At 39.5% G+C, this 15,984-nt stretch overlaps 1 protein-coding gene across 2 annotated transcripts; it reads left to right on the top strand.

Moving 5' to 3' along the window:
• Positions 1-129: 129 nt before the first annotated feature.
• On the top strand, positions 130-15,984 carry gabarapl2 (GABA(A) receptor-associated protein like 2). 2 transcript variants are annotated; one of them, XM_021318968.2, is made up of 5 exons: positions 130-351; positions 1,333-1,388; positions 7,284-7,456; positions 9,832-9,882; positions 15,770-15,984. In XM_021318968.2, exons 1-5 carry the CDS (start codon positions 318-320, stop codon positions 15,798-15,800), a joined length of 345 nt encoding a protein of 114 aa, XP_021174643.1. In that variant the 5' UTR covers positions 130-317; the 3' UTR covers positions 15,801-15,984. The 2 variants fall into 2 exon arrangements, with proteins under 2 accessions (XP_021174643.1, XP_012723023.1); XM_012867569.3 differs by having other exon boundaries at positions 131-351; positions 9,832-9,953.

Raw genomic sequence — 15,984 nt, 5'->3', positions numbered from 1 at the left:
GCACCAGGATGTTTTCATTCCAATTCTGAAAAGTGCTTAAAAATAACAATTGAGAGCAAAGTAGGACTGACGTCAAATTTGTGGTTTGTTCTGAAGGCAGATATACCGACTGTCTGGAAGTGGCCCTGAAGGCAGCAGCGCTCTGTCAGACGATGACGTCACCCTCCGCTAGACGGACAGCTGAAAGGCAGAGACTTCTTGTTGACGTTTTGTTTTGATCGCGTTTGTTTGGATTTTTTTCTTGGACGTCCCCCCCAACATTCCCAGCGGACCCAGAAGCCTGTGCCGTCACGCCTCGGAGCGGGGATCCAGCAAAGATGAAATGGATGTTTAAAGAGGACCATTCCCTCGGTAAAAGCAAGGGGGTTAAATCGTTATGAAACGGGAGATGAATTTTTTTTTGTCGTGTCACGCATCTTCATTCCCCCTTTCTTTTCTGTTTTGCAGTATCCGCATTGATGTGTTTTTTTTTCTTTTTTACTATCCTCCCCTCACAGGCGCATTAATGCACGGTTGTTGTAGGTTTTTTTTTTTCTTTTCAACCTGCAGATGAATGCTGTAAATCAATAATGGCCGACGCTTCATGGCCATATCAGACTCTAATCATGTGTGTTTACTTGATAGGAAACAAGCTAGTCAGCTGATCGCTCCTTGTAATGTGTACCTCATGTGCATGTGTGCATTTTAATTATATTATGTGGTTTAGAAATAATCGTTAGAATTTAACTGCAGCTACAGGGGGTTATTTTTGCATAATTACATGTACCTGCTGTACACAGGTGCAAAATTGGTTTGCAGGAATTTTTGTTTTACATAAATTGATCCTTAGATCTGTCTGTAAGAAAAATGTTGAACTTCCATGTGGCTATTGTATTTTTAACTCTGCTTTTATTTTGAAACACTTCAGATCACCTCCTGGCTCATTTTTTTTTCTTTTTTTAGAGAAACATCCCAAATTAGGCCCTCTATCTAGGCTAATTAGGGCCTGCACCTAAATGGGTCCTCCACATGTTAGCACCTCTCTCACCCTGACCTCTGCTCATTTTCTGCCTACTGTAGCAGCCACTGTCCTCTATGGAAGCATTGAATATGTTAAAATATACCAGATAAAGGGTGGTAGAGTCAAAATGTGGCTGTAGGTCACTACATTTGGTATTTATCTGCAATGTGCCTGACAAACATGACTTTATCTCTCTCTTCTCTTGGCCGTGCTTTATTGTTGGGCTCCGTATCGAACCGGGCCGACTGGAAGGAGGCCGAGGAAGAGTCCCAAGAGGCCTCGCTCATCCCTTTAATCTCTGACTTCCTGTTTGTTTGCCGTCTCTCCCTCAGAGCACCGATGTGTGGAGTCAGCCAAAATACGCAACAAATACCCGGACAGAGTACCGGTGAGTTGTGGGGGGAGGGGTGCTCTTTTTATTTAAGGCTCCAGTGGCTCAGATGGAGTGACAGAGGGGTGGCGGATAAAAGCAGGGGCAAAGAAAAGCATATCAGTGAATAAATTAGCACATTCCCAGCAGCTGGCTAAAGTATTCATAACCATTTACAGCATCAATATGGGTTGATCTAAGCCACCTCACTCATGTTCTTATAGGATTGTCTCGTATTTTGCTATATGCAGCTTCCAATATGCGCTAGCTAGCTTCCATGTCCCCCAGCTGAAGAAAAGTATCCCCTCAGCATGATGCTGCCATCACCATGTTTCACCATGAGGATGTCGTGTTTAGGGTGGAGTCCAGTGCTAGTTTTCTGACACACAACCTTTTTTGCATGTAAAGAGTTCAGTTTTGGATCTCATCTGACTAGAGCACATTAAAGGTATACTATGCAACCGGGGTTGATTTTCCAGCGAGGCTCCCCCCAGAGGGCGAAAGTAAAAGTGCACTGTCGTAAAGATGCTCAGCTGTTCTGGTTTCTCCGTCAAACCAGGCGCGGTTGTTTTGAGCTTAGCAGACAGGCGAACGCAACGAAAAGTCGAAAAAACGGCAGTACAAACAATGACTAACACAGTGAAAGTATGAACATCAGGGTTTCCTGCAGCGCTATCTTGGCGAGGCGGTAGCGTGGGTTTGGCGCGGCCGCCTCGCCGAACTCACGCTACCGCCTCACCAACATAATTATTTTTTTTTTTAAATTAAATAAAATAATATTAATAAAAAAAAACTCTATATGCTTGCATGTTTATTTGACTTTAACACGCGGTTCTTTGTTGTTGCTTTTGCGCGTGCGTATAGTGAATGGCAGGGCAAAAACACATGGAGTTCTCGCCGTAAAGCAAAACCGACTCTCGCGATGCACCAGACTTCTGAGCCTGTGGGTGCGGGCCGAGGGCTCTTGCAATTGCAAGTACGGTATTTCCCCCACAGACCACCAGGGTGGCCGAGAAAACCTTTGTTTGACCTGAAATGACTAATTTAATCATCCAAAACGGTATGGAACACATTAATTAACTGAAAAACGTTGCATAGTATGCCTTTAATATGTCTGTTGTGTCTACATGTCATTTAGTTTAGAAGACCGTGTCTTGATAGGTTCGCTTTACACTCAATGTTCAGATGATGGATGGAAAGCTCCAAGAAATGTTCAAGGGCTGGGATAGGGTTTTATTATTTAACCCTACCTTAGGGTATGTTCACGCTGAACGCAAACAAGGCAAATGGAGCAAGTGATTTACATGTCGTCCCAATGTAATGACACGTTCAGGAGCAAATTAGCAGTCTGCAGTGGGAGCGGCAGGAACTGGGTGAATAGAGCGAAGAGAAATTTTGCTCGAGTTCAACAAGCTGAACTTTTCTGTCAATTTGCATTAAGGGTCCTCCATCTACATTTATTAAAGCACGAAAGTATCATCCAGACGTAGCTCCATGTGGTGGTACTCGCCTAACCGGGTGCGTCTCTAGTGGACCCAGAGGCGCCAACGCTGTTGTTCGGCTTTTGCACGCTACATACGGCACTACATACGCTGAGTAAAATCCGTGTCCGCCATTGTGAGTTGAAAAGACAGCAGGATCCGGCAACCAGGCAGACGCTACTCCTATATGACGACACGGTGTGAAGCGAGCTGGGCAAGAATTAGCTACTTTGTCAGCACAAATTGTTTGTGAGAGAGAGGAGAAAGGTCAAGCAACCAATGCCTGGTGATTATCGCAAAAAAATTCGCCTTTATTCGCGTTCTGTGTGATCGTAATTTTAAACCTATCCAAACGTTCTTCCTGGTCTCTTGGTCTTCTTAATGCTGTTTCTCCACTAATGTTTCCGAACAAATCTCTGATTCCCTCACTGAGCTGCCGCCCTTGGCAAGCCCCTCCTTCTGCTGTTCTAGAACAAATCAAAATATAATCCTAAATCTACAACGCACCGTAGTCAAGCAAAAAGCACATTAAATAATTCACCTACTCCCAACCAGAGGATGCCAGCTCCCCTCTGACTGCACACACATAAAAACATGTTTAAGGTGCCCCTCACCAGTTTCCTATTATATGCCGCCCTGGGCAACCGCCCACTTGACTCACATTAAATCCCACCACTTAAGTTTTAAACCACGTATCTTTTTCCTTTCTGAATATGGGAATCTTTAAGCTGGTCTGTTACGTAAAATCCCAATAAAACAAATATAAGTTTGTGGTCGTAAAGTGACTAAATGTGGAAAAATTAAAGAGGCATTTAGGTTTTCGCAAGGAACCATTTTCAACTCATGATCGATATCATTTTGCCAGTAAGACTAGTTGTCATGTGTGTCAGTAAGTTTACATTTTCCAATTTATGAGCTTTTTTAAATAAATGTGTACTTATTTTTTATAATTTATAAAACACACATTTACATTTTTACTGAGTATTGATTTTACTGACGGGCAGATTTTGCACATTAAACAGAGGCTCGTTGTTTACTTTGCAGCAGGAATTAGAGCACCACAATCTGCATCTTAATATGCTTGTGTGCAAGATACATACACTCTTGCCCTGCATTGGTTTATAATGGACTCTAACTGCCTTTTTTTTTTTTTTTTTTTACCAATATGCGATTTATATATTTATACTATCATTGCAATTTTAAGCAGTTTTTAATTTATAAATATTCTCATTAAGTAACAAAGCCTCTCTCTGGGTACTCTGTCTTATTCCACACACCAAAAATGTACCTGTTAGGTTAATTGGTTTCTCTTAATTGCCCATAAGTGTGTATTGAATCATATTTTGTTGGAGTAAAATGCTGAATTTGACTGAATTTTTACTGAGAGCAGAACCAGATTGAACTACCGTTTGCTGCTTGTGTGCCATTAATATATCAAATTAATGGTAGTGTATGAAGTAAATAGTCTTGTTTTTTGTGTTCTGTCTGGAGGTGTTTCCCCACCAAAAAAGAGAGTTAATCCCTTCAGTGTTACATTCATCTTTCCTAGCTGAGCTGCTGAAACTCCCCCGACGGCTCCTCCTTCCATGAATCAGCAGTTTCAGCTCGGAGCTCCTGCCTCACAGTTTACAAAGAAAATGTTACTCCTCCTGTCAGCTTAACCTTTCTCGTTCCATCAGTTTCCACCCAGAACTCTTGGGAAAAAACAAACAAACAAAAAAAAAAAAAAACAAGAGTCTGGCCCTGCTCTTCACCGAGCAGCCTGATCAGAACTTCTTCATACCTGATGCTCCTCCATGTAGGTTGCATGAGGCCATTATCTTAAAAAACGCAGAGAAAGAAATATGTGGCCATTAAAATGTGCTTTGCACATTTATTCTCAAGGGTAAAACAGAATGACAGAGAAAATGGTTTACCTTTTAAATAATTAAAAAAAGATATGTAACAAATGTTTTCAAGCATATTTGGACCAATTAAAGTAAAGCTCCCCAGAATCCTGGAAATTCACACGGAACGAACTTTCCAATGACGAGCCAAAAAAACAACCAAATTAAATAATTAAATTAATATCTGTGATAGTAATATATATATATATATATATATATATATATATATATATATATATATATATATATATATATATATATATATATATATATATATAAATTCATAGATTAATAATAATTACAATAAGCAATAATGGAATGTTGAAATTGTATATTTAAGGGGACATATTATGCAAAACCCACTTTATTAGCCCTTAAATACATTTTGTGGTGTACATGGAGTCCAGCAGTGCAGAAAAGTGGAATTTAGTCTGTCCAGGAACTGCCTAGCTATTTTCAGATGGTTTTTGGGTAATATTTCTCACACCATTCAGTTTTCTCTATTACGTTTTTTTGAACAATTATGTCACAGTATTTGCTGCAAAGCTGCTAAACAAGGTCATGGACTTCCAGCTTACCAATTTCACGATTCTGCCAACGCTAAGAGTGGATAAGTCAAAATCTTCAGATGTTCATTACACCGCCCCCCCCCCCCCCCCACACACACACACACACTACTGAAATGCCTCTTTTAGATTTAAAGAGACAGCACAAAAACGAGTTGCTCTCAGACGCGCCTCAGATCAGGGGTGAAAAGGGTAAATGTGGCGGTAAATTAACAAAGAATTCAGACCAAAGCATTGCAGTTCCACTTTACATAGATCACAACTAAATGATTTCAATGTGAAAAAGAAGAACTGAAAAACATGATATGTCCCCTTTAAAACCCACATTTATTGTGTTTAATAATCGCATATAAATATTTTGGATTTAATTATAGAATTTGTTGAATGCTACAGTTTATCACGAAGTGATTTAAAACAGTTGAGTTCTGTAAAGCATGGTTAGCCACACTGAGGGGCTCAGTGAAGAGTCAGGCTAACATGTAAAATAAATTCATGATATGCAGCAACCATAATATAAATTAAGTATTTAATAATTACAGAGGTTATTTATTTAGTATTTATCTTTAAATATTTTTTAGAAGTTTAGTTGTGGCACTTTTGGTTTTCCTTCTGCTCTTCTCACTTATTCGCTGGAGCAGAATTAATCTGCCAACTTTGCATGCTGCTGCACAGATGAAGCCTTGCAGCTTTATTTACATAGTGTAACACTGGCGCCATTCTATCCTCCTGACACAACTTCACAAGGGCATCATAGAAGAGTTAGGGACAGTAGATAAACAAAAAATAGACCAGGAGTTTTAGAAAATGGGCCTCTGCATTACAGCTGATTGCAACGCAAACACCTAGACGTCTGGGACGCTGTTTTTCTGCTGGTGTTACAGATCAGCAGCTGCTGCTGGTTTCAAAACCCAAATGTTTGCACAGTTGAGTCATTCGTTATAAAAGTTAAATGTTTTTTAGATGAACTTTCAAACACTAGATTTTTTTATTTTTTTTATTTTATTGGCACAGAGATATACATAAAACAGAATAAATTAAATGTTTAGGATGCAGATCTTATTTTCGTGGTGTGTTTTTAAATTGGGTGCAGTTCTTCGCACAGCTTAAAATGAAACCGCTTTTATGTAAGTTACACCTATAATTAACTAACGGCTTATAATAAGAGCTACTACTAACAAAATCTGCCTGTATTTATATCTGAAACACTCGTATTTACGTGAAAACGTGTACATTGGTGAATGTTTAGGGTGGTGCACAGTACCAACTGTATAGCATGGTGGAGGTAGCATTGTGCTGGGGGATTGTTCTGATTCCTGATTCCTGATTTCTTAAACGCAGCGCCCTGTCTCTGTTGGTGGGTATTATTTTTTAGTCATTATGCTCAAACATTAAGCAAACTCCACTTTTATCATTTCAAGTATTAAATTAGTTTAGTTTAGGATCGTAACAAAAGGACTTTTATCACTAAATATTTAGGCACAGCCTCAGAAAAGTGTGTTTGCTTCATTCAACACTGCGAATAATCAGCAAACAGCCGGTGTGATGCAGAATGTGCACCAAATAAAAAAAGACTGTTGATGTTCTGCTGATGTGTCTGAAATTAATCCAGCTTTTAAAACAGAGCGCCAGGCGTGTCCTGGATGTTGATCTTGTCTTGAAATCGAAGCATTCTTGATGTTTTAGGAGGAGAAAATTCCAACTAGGTTAAGGTTAATGCAGAGATCATTTCAGTTTGCACAAGGATCCAATGGCAAAGCTTTGCTGAGGACACGTCTCGCACATTTACTCCAGGAACTTTCACCGACACACCGCAGCACGAAGCTGTTTTACTCGTAATGTCTGCAGATTAGCGTGACGTTCTTATAAATCATCTAGTGGTTCATCAGTCAGTAATAAAACCTGAACAAACAACACTAAGGTGTAATCTTCGTGTAGTCTCCTCGTTACAACCTCTCAGTGCGGTTCCTGTTTGGGCTCCAGGTGATCGTGGAGAAGGTCTCCGGCTCCCAGATCGTCGACATCGATAAGAGGAAGTACCTGGTGCCTTCGGACATCACGGTGGCCCAGTTCATGTGGATCATCAGGAAACGCATCCAGCTGCCTTCGGAGAAAGCCATCTTCCTGTTTGTTGACAAAACCGTCCCCCAGTCCAGGTGAGGTCCACACTGCTGACGCCGCACCGAGTCAATAAGCAGGTTCTCCGTCGCCGTTTTCCTTCTGAGTAAAGAAGTTGTGCTGAAACCAAATTCAACATTCGGTCCATTGGGTTCAATATCTATTCATTTTAGTATTAAATGGGTCATGGTCTTATTGTCACATCAGTTTAAGTAGACGATGGTAACAAGAGAAAGAAATTAAAAAAGGTTCCATTCTTTTTAGGTCATTAATCAGGTGCATGCAACCTTTACAGTCTAAAGAGCCATTTTGCATACAGTCTAATTGAATTAAACTCGTTCAGAGTTTTGGCATAAAACAAAAATACTGTGCAGTTTAAAACTATCTTATTCAGCTTCAAAGAAATGGGCAACTGAGTAGGATAATTAAAAAAATGTCAATGTATGTTTTTGCATAAAAACATCAACAGACTATAGGTGAGAAAACTGAAAATAACAGCAGGGATTTAAACACTTGATGAGTTTGTTGGGAGGAGTCATGGTCATAAAGTCTAACAGCTGCAGAGAGGAAGGATCTGCGATAACGCTAATCTGTGCATCTAGGGTGGAGCCGTCTGTCACTGAAGGAGCTCTCCAACTCTGCAGCATCTAAAGCATGGGGTGGGAACAATATTTCCCCATAATTTTTCATATGTCTGAGCATTCATTGGCCTCTGTGAGCAACATCACATGTGCACACTGAGGCTACATTACACCTGTCTAAAACCTGAGATTATAACAAGTAACATGGCTTACTAAAATAATCAAATAACAGCAATGATTTCTTTTAGATTACTTAGTTTAGATACAACAGATTTAACCCTATTACATGAAAAAGACAAAAATCATTTTTTTTTTACGAGCTGCCTGTTTTATGTCATAGTAGCGGTCTTGCTAAGGAAGAACTGAGAGATGCGCACATCTTTCAGAGCTGAAATTTTATTGCAATTAAATTATTTACATTTTTTGCAGTAACATTTAGTACAAGCATGTGGTTCTGTGCAGCCTGGCCTCTGTCAGGCTGTTCCAGTGCAGCTGTGGATAAAATGCAGCTCACCACCGTCAGGGTGTGAATGTGTGCATGAATGGGTAAATGACTGACCAGTGTCAAGCTCTCTGGGGTCGTTGGATTTGATAAAGTGCTGGGACACAGAACCCGTCTCCTTCCTGAACAGCATGATGTCTGGACCTCCATGGTGTTTTTACAGATGAATGTCACACCTAGTATGCAGTATGTTTAGGGCAGGGCTGTCTAAAGTGTGGCCCGGGGGCCATTAGTGGCCCCTGGACTGATGCTGCGCGGTTCTTAAACTGCAAGCACAGGTGGTCGAAGCAGATGGAGACTTTTTATTGTTAATTAGGGCAAAATTCTTGGAATTATTGTCAGTAAATAGAGGCAACCCTATCAAGTGACTTTTACTCAAAAGCAGACTTTGGGGCGTCCAAATCTGCTTTTAGCTAATGGATTAAACTTGGGTAAATACAGCAAGCATTTTCAAAGAAAAAGTGACTCAAACCTTGTTGTTATTGCTGGGAATAATAGACATAATTTTCTTTTTTAAACTTCAGTCGAGCCCAAAAGAATTGGATCATTTTCTTTTAATAAGGTAAACGTGTAAAACTCCTGTTAGGTTTTGGATCTACAATCATTTACACATCCCTTTCCTACAAACTAAAAAAAAAAAAAAGACAAATTAAAATGCATGCTTAGTTTATTGATGAGCAGGGGAAAAAATTGACAGAACATTTTTATATATTTTTTTCAGTTTAAAACAAATTACATGTTTTTGGCCTGTGAGTATCTGGCAAAACGTTTGGACACATCGGGTTTAAAATGTTGCCAGATACGACTCGCACTGAATTTAAATGTTGTAAAATAATAAATCATGATCTGGGATCTCCAACACTGCTTCAAGGCAAACTAATCTCAGCGTATGTACCTTTTTCTCTAATTTAGCGACTCCTAAATGGCCTGAAACCGAAAAAGTTTACTCTGATTGAGGGTCAGACGGAGAGAAAAATACGTTTGATTGTTTGTTTGTTTTTCAGCTGCATATGCAATGTCTTTTTTTTTTTTTCTCAGATTTTTGGTTGATATTCTGTTTCTCTGAATAACTAAAGCAACATTTCTCTGCGACTAAGGAAATCTTGAGAGCCACCACCATAAATCTGAAACATTGTCACAAACGACATGGTTGCTGACTCTGATGTTTCCCATAATGCATCTCTCTCTTCAGATGAAGCATAAAGTCGGTTCAGCTCTTGATCTGCATTTTGTTTTGTTTGGGTGGGGGGGGGGGGGTTGTAATGAAGCGGACTGTTCTTGTTGTAACACAACGATAACCCCGGGGTTGTGTTTCTGCTTTGTGCCGCAGCCTGACGATGGGGCAGCTCTACGACAAGGAAAAGGACGAGGACGGCTTTCTGTACGTGGCCTACAGCGGAGAAAACACGTTCGGGTTCGAAGACTTCTGTGCAGCGCAGGGTTAACACTTCAGTGGGCATCCACCCCCCCCCCCCAACACACACACCCCACCCCAACACAGAGAGGCCCAACAGCAACACGGGCTGTAGTCATGCTTATACAAACTTCAGTTTTTGATACTGAAATATATCCATTTATTGGGTTAAAAATAACAAAATGCTGCAGTGAATAAACCTTTTTTTTTTTTTGGGTCTACTTTGGATGATTAGACAGAGAAAAGGCTCGACTGTTTTAAGGACAGCTATGTGGAGAAAAATGTGTAACACTGCCGTTAAATCCGATTAGCGTATCGCAGACGCATCAGTACGAGACTAAAAGAGGAAAAATATATATAAATATATAAAATCGAGGAGAACAGCCTCCATCCTCCCATGTTTTCTTTGCTTATCTTCTTTAAGTTGATCCAGAGCGAGAACGAAACTCTGTGATCCTTAGTGTCAAATCTCCGGCTAGATGCTTTAAAGTCGAGCAGAACCACGAGGAAGAACGTGGATTGATGGCTGGTGAGTCCGGCTCAGGGTCGAGTGCGTCGTTTTTTTTTTTTTTTTCAGTGCTTCCTCACTTTGGCTGGTTTATATTTGCACTTTACGGTTGCTGATTCAGGACCCAGAGAACGCATGAGCATTAACACTTTACTTGAAGTCAACTGTGCTGAACTGTGATATTTATCTGCTGGAAGGCAAAAAAACAAACAAACAAAAAAAAAACAAGCTTGTTCTCAGAAATTATCCTGTAGATTCTTAAGAGTTAAGGATGCAACAGAAAATTGAAGAAATCACCAATAAATGCTAGTTTTTTTTTTTTTGAGTGACATACAGGCAAAGAGAGGAAGAGGCCGGCTATTATTTGTTTCTGCAGCTCATTATTGGATCTTTCAGCAACTTTAAACTGGAAACCTAATACTTGCTTTTTTGGGGATAATTTTAATGCACCAGTACAGAATATGCAGGATACAAATTTAAAAATGAAATCTGTTTTTAAGGTTTGTTTTATAGAGTTTTTTTTTTTAATTTTCTGAATTTTATTTTCGCATGCATTTGACTGACAAGTTTCTTTTTGCACCTAGTAGTTGTAAAAGCACTTTAAGTTTTCTCTAATAACATATATAGTGTGTTCTTCTTTGTTGCATTTTAGTTTTGAATGTGTGAAAATGTAGATCATCTGAAATATGCGACCCAGATGTGAAAATCAGCAGGTTTGATAAAAAGTTTTTGTTTTGCTGGCTGCATCTTTTATGTGACAACAGACTGTTGGTCAGAAGTTTACATCCACTCATTCTCGGCATGAATATCACATTATTTTTCTGCTTTTATTGCTTTTTGTCATGCAACAACACTGAGTCAGAAATGTACCTGCAGGTTCAAATATGTGCAAACAGCCCCAGTAATCATTAATCAAATTATGCCTTTGGAAGTTGGAAGGGATCCACAAGCTTTTTTGCAGAACTCAATGAGCTTCTGGCCTAATTCTGGTTGGATATTTCATCACCCGCCTCATCAGAAATGGAAAAGTTAATTCAAAGTGGCTGTGTTCATGTAACAGAACCGCCACGTTGAGGTCCAGACCGGTCTAGAAGCCTAAAGTTAGTCAGTTTTATCCATTCGGAAAACAAAATTTACATTGCGTTTGGGATCATTTTCCCATTTCAACACCCAGCTGAGTCCAAATTTTGGTCGATTTGAGGTAAGACATGATATTTGGAAACAATCCTCCTGCTTCGTTATTTCATAAACGTCCTGCAGTGCATCAGCACCGGCGGTGGCAGCAGAACAGCGCCGCAGCACGACGCTAATGATGGGTAATGAAAGAAGAGGGATAAGTCCCGTAGAGCTGAATTGCACTTTGGGATTAATAAAGTTTATCTTGATCGCTTCAGCTTGCAAGTACCACCATGCAGTTGGTCCAGGACTCCCAGCTTGGACAGCCTTCGCTTGACTCCTCAAAACACGCGATGTGACAATAAAACCCATTTAAACCTGACTTTAAAAAGCATTAGGTTTGTTGTTGTGTGCAGCTGTAAATTTCAGATGTGCTTGGACCTGTGGATTTAGCAGCTGGGTCTCCTTTCTCGGTCTGTGGGGTCGTCAAACATGCTCCACTAGTGTGGACAGTGACGATGGTGTTGCTATTTATGATAGACTTGGTCTTTGGAAGATCCTAGGTGGTTCTTTGACATCCCGACAAATTCCTTTCGTCTAAGGAGGACAGTTTGGGTCAGAAAAGTGAATCCTGAACATCACTGGTTGTTCCAGCAAACACACATGAAACTGGTTTTGAAAAGTATGGAGCGGGCTATGGTCACACTGGAGGAATCCCCCCCTAATTTAAACCTGTTTAGTTATGGTAGGTGAAGAAACCAACCAACTTGAACTATCTTTACCATTTCTGCCGAGAGAAGTGATGAAAATGTAGACAAAATTATATCACAAGTTTGTTGTGGTCTAGGGAAAAAAAAGTGGTTAATTTGTAAAATGCTCAGGGACATTTGACCAAATACAAGTGATTAAATGAATATATTTGATCCTGTATGTATAACTGTGACCATGTGTGGATTAGAGGAAAACCCAAAAACTGGCACACCCAATTCTTGTTTTTAAAATCCCACAAGTTGTAAGTTGTTTGATCATTTGACCCAGGAGGAAAAAGGAAAGTTTAAAGGGCCTATATCATGCAAAATCAACTTTTTTGAGCTTTCAACTGTTATGGTGCTATTTCTTTATCAAAATCATGATCAAAGTGGTGTTTTGCTTTATTCATGCACGCCTCGTGAATTCAGCTCTCTAAACAGAAGCCCCTCCCCGTCCTGGAAGACAAGCAGTAATTACCCGCCCCATCCAGGAAATACCTACCTTGACCGCGCCGCCCCAATAAACGACACGCCCACTTTCTTCATCCAGCGAGCGACGATGCGGGGCAGAGCGCGGTCATTTCTGCTCAAAGTTGAGACAAAAAGGCTCTTTTGGCACCTAGTCTGCACAGCGACAGCAACTGTTCACTGCAAAAATGGAACTAAAAGTAAAATTTTACTGAAATGAGTGTATGTGTCCTTGATTTGAGCAGGCAATTAAATGATCTGCCAATGGAATAAGATTTTTGAGCAGGGGTAGTATATCTAATTATCTTATTTTAGGGGTTAAAACATTCATTCCATTGGCAGATAATCTTATTTACCTGCTCAAATCAAGGACAAACACATTCAATTCAAGAAAATCTTAATTATCTTTTGTTCCCTTTTTGCAGTTTTAATTTTTTAGCTATAGATATATTGCCAAAATGTGTTTTTGGCTTGGAGAGGTCTCTAACTTTGTTCAGCCTTCCTAAAGAAGAGACTAATCACCAACAGTGGTTCGATGTTTTTTTTTCTTGCTGCGGCTGTGCAGTCACGTCATAATGGGCGGCGCCTGTCCGGGTTGGAAAAATAGCACCAGAGAACCACTAATGTTTCATAACAAATTAACATTCAGCAGTGCTGAAGGCAATATTTAATCATATATATGCCTATAGTTGACTTTGGATGGCTTAAGAAAGCATGATATATCCCCTTTAAATGCATCATTAAAAGGTCAATAATGAGTGGATGTAAGCTTCTGGTCGGCACTGTGCAGCTTTGTTTTTATAGTAAATGTATGAATACAGTGAGCCAAACTTTAACAAGATCCAAAACGATGTGTCACTTTAAATAATATGCACAGGATTACTCAGCGAGGACAGATATCCCCCACAGCCCTAAAAAAAAAAACAACTGTCCCAAACCTTTTACAACCAAATTTCTTTTAGATTATATAGCAAAATGTAGTTGTTTGCTAAAATAATGAGTATCGATATGAAATCTGGAGGCTTTTCTTAAGACCAGACACTTAATGTTTCATAAGCCACATTGGGGGAGTCCCACCCCTAATGACTGATCTAAATGATCAGAAACATAGTACTGAATTTTTGTTTGATACACAAAACATTTGAAGTAAGTAAATACCACAATTGTTCTTTTTGTCCAAGTTTCTCAAACCTATTTCAAGAAATAAAAATAATATAATCATAAAACATACAGCTTTCTGACCAACCGCAACCTTAAAATCCAATATGGCTGCCACCTGTTCAAACCGTAGCGTTATCTGCCAAAATAAACAGTTTATTAGCCCTTCTGGCAGGATGTATTTTAATAAATTCTTCTCACAGATAACAACACAATCCTGCAAGTGAACATGTTACATCATTGTTATATCAGGAAGAGAAATAAGCTACTATTAGCTTTTATTGCTAACAGTGATTACTTTGTGAGCATATCTCACTGGGTTTCCAACTTGAAACTGGAACTTGATTAAGTTGGATATTAGGCCCCTTCTGCACAAATTACTGCATCAATGTGGCGCGGCATGGAGGCGGCCCGGTTCTGGTTCTGCTGAGGTGTACTGGAAGCCCAGGTTGCTTTGATAACAGCCTTCAGGTTAGTCATTGTTGGGTCTTCTCATTGTTTCTCTATGGGGTTCAGGTTAGGACAGTTTACTGGCCGGTCAGTCGCGGTGATTAAAGCAGGAGTTCCAACCTTAGGCAGTGTAGGCAGGCACCAAGTGCTGGAAAAGGAAATCGGCTCGTCCATAAAGCTCGTCAGCAGCAGGAAGCGTGACATGGTCTAAAATGTTGACGGCTGCTGAAGTCGTTTCTGATTCAGGATCGGCTTAACATAAAGAAAGCAGCAGTTGTAACCCACGTGGTGGACGCATCTGTGACTCCAGTTGCAGTGCTCCTCATAAATCGTATAAAAAAAAAAAAAAATTAAATGTTTTGCTTCACAAACCCCCTAGTAGTTCATACATTTTCAAATTAAAAATAATTTCTTGTTTCTGTCGTGTAATATTCTTGGATTTGATTTGCCATAAGCCATAACTATCACAACAACAGAAATAAACAATTGCAATGCATCACTCTGTGTGTAATTAATCTAAATTGCTTTTTTAACAGACGTTACTGAAATAAATTGAATTTTTGATGATATTCCAAATTGTTAAAAAGGACCTGTACGGAGCCGCCAGCGAAGTTAATTGCCGTTGTTTTTAATCTTGGCAAGGTTTGACACCATAAAGTCTCACAGTACCTCTAAAGTCAACCCACTTCCACCAGTGGAGAACTGTGGTCCTATGTTATTCTGTTGTAGATACAAACAGGGAACAAATCTGAACCAGATGACAAAATGAAGCATGTTTAGATAGAAGATTGGAATCATGACTGAAAATCTAAATATTGGGAAAGATGAACTGATCCGGGTGCTAAAAAGGTCCAAACAAGCATCTTCTGACCATGAATGGTGGTCTGCTGATGGGAAGAAGCTCTGACCTTTAATTATAGAGAGAAAAATAAAAGCCATACAAAACTTTACAGCATGCTTGAAGTAATGGTTCATGTGTATTTTTGTGATTTATTGACACTTTCTCCCAGCAGTTCTTCACTTCTGTTGGTCAGGAATATGCTCTGCTCTAATTTTCACATATTTTCTGATGATATTTTTTTTTTTAGTTTGTGCTGATATTCTGGACCTCTGCTCCAGAAAATGACACTTTTATGATAAAATAATGTATTATTTTGTCTGTGAATGTCATAAAAAAATGGGATTTATCTAAAAAAAAATACTAAAATGTTGCTGAATTTTAATGATCAACAGCAGAAATCACCAATCATGAACAGAGAAATGAATGCATTTCATTTTTAAACGAGCCTGCTCACTGTCAGGATTTCTCCGATTAATTTAAATCTCAGACGAAGCTAAAATTTTCACTACAGCTGCAGTTTTTGTTTGGTGCTGAATTGGTCTTTTTCCACCTTTGCTTGACCAGATTGCAAAAATCAAACCCGAGCCCCACATAGACGAACGGCTAGTTTTAGCGGCCCGGCCTGCAGGAGTGAAAACGATGATGGAGCGTGAAGATAGATGAGAAATGTCATCCATAGGTTCTTCATGGTGTGTGATCATCAAATATACGTTAAAAAGGGATTTTCAATACTTGTATGTAGCCGGAATAATGTGATCAATAAAAACAATTAAAAAAAA

This window comes from Fundulus heteroclitus, chromosome 2 (genome assembly GCF_011125445.2).
Source record: "Fundulus heteroclitus isolate FHET01 chromosome 2, MU-UCD_Fhet_4.1, whole genome shotgun sequence".
NCBI classification, from domain to species: domain Eukaryota; kingdom Metazoa; phylum Chordata; class Actinopteri; order Cyprinodontiformes; family Fundulidae; genus Fundulus; species Fundulus heteroclitus.
This window is presented reverse-complemented; position numbering and strand designations above follow the sequence as displayed.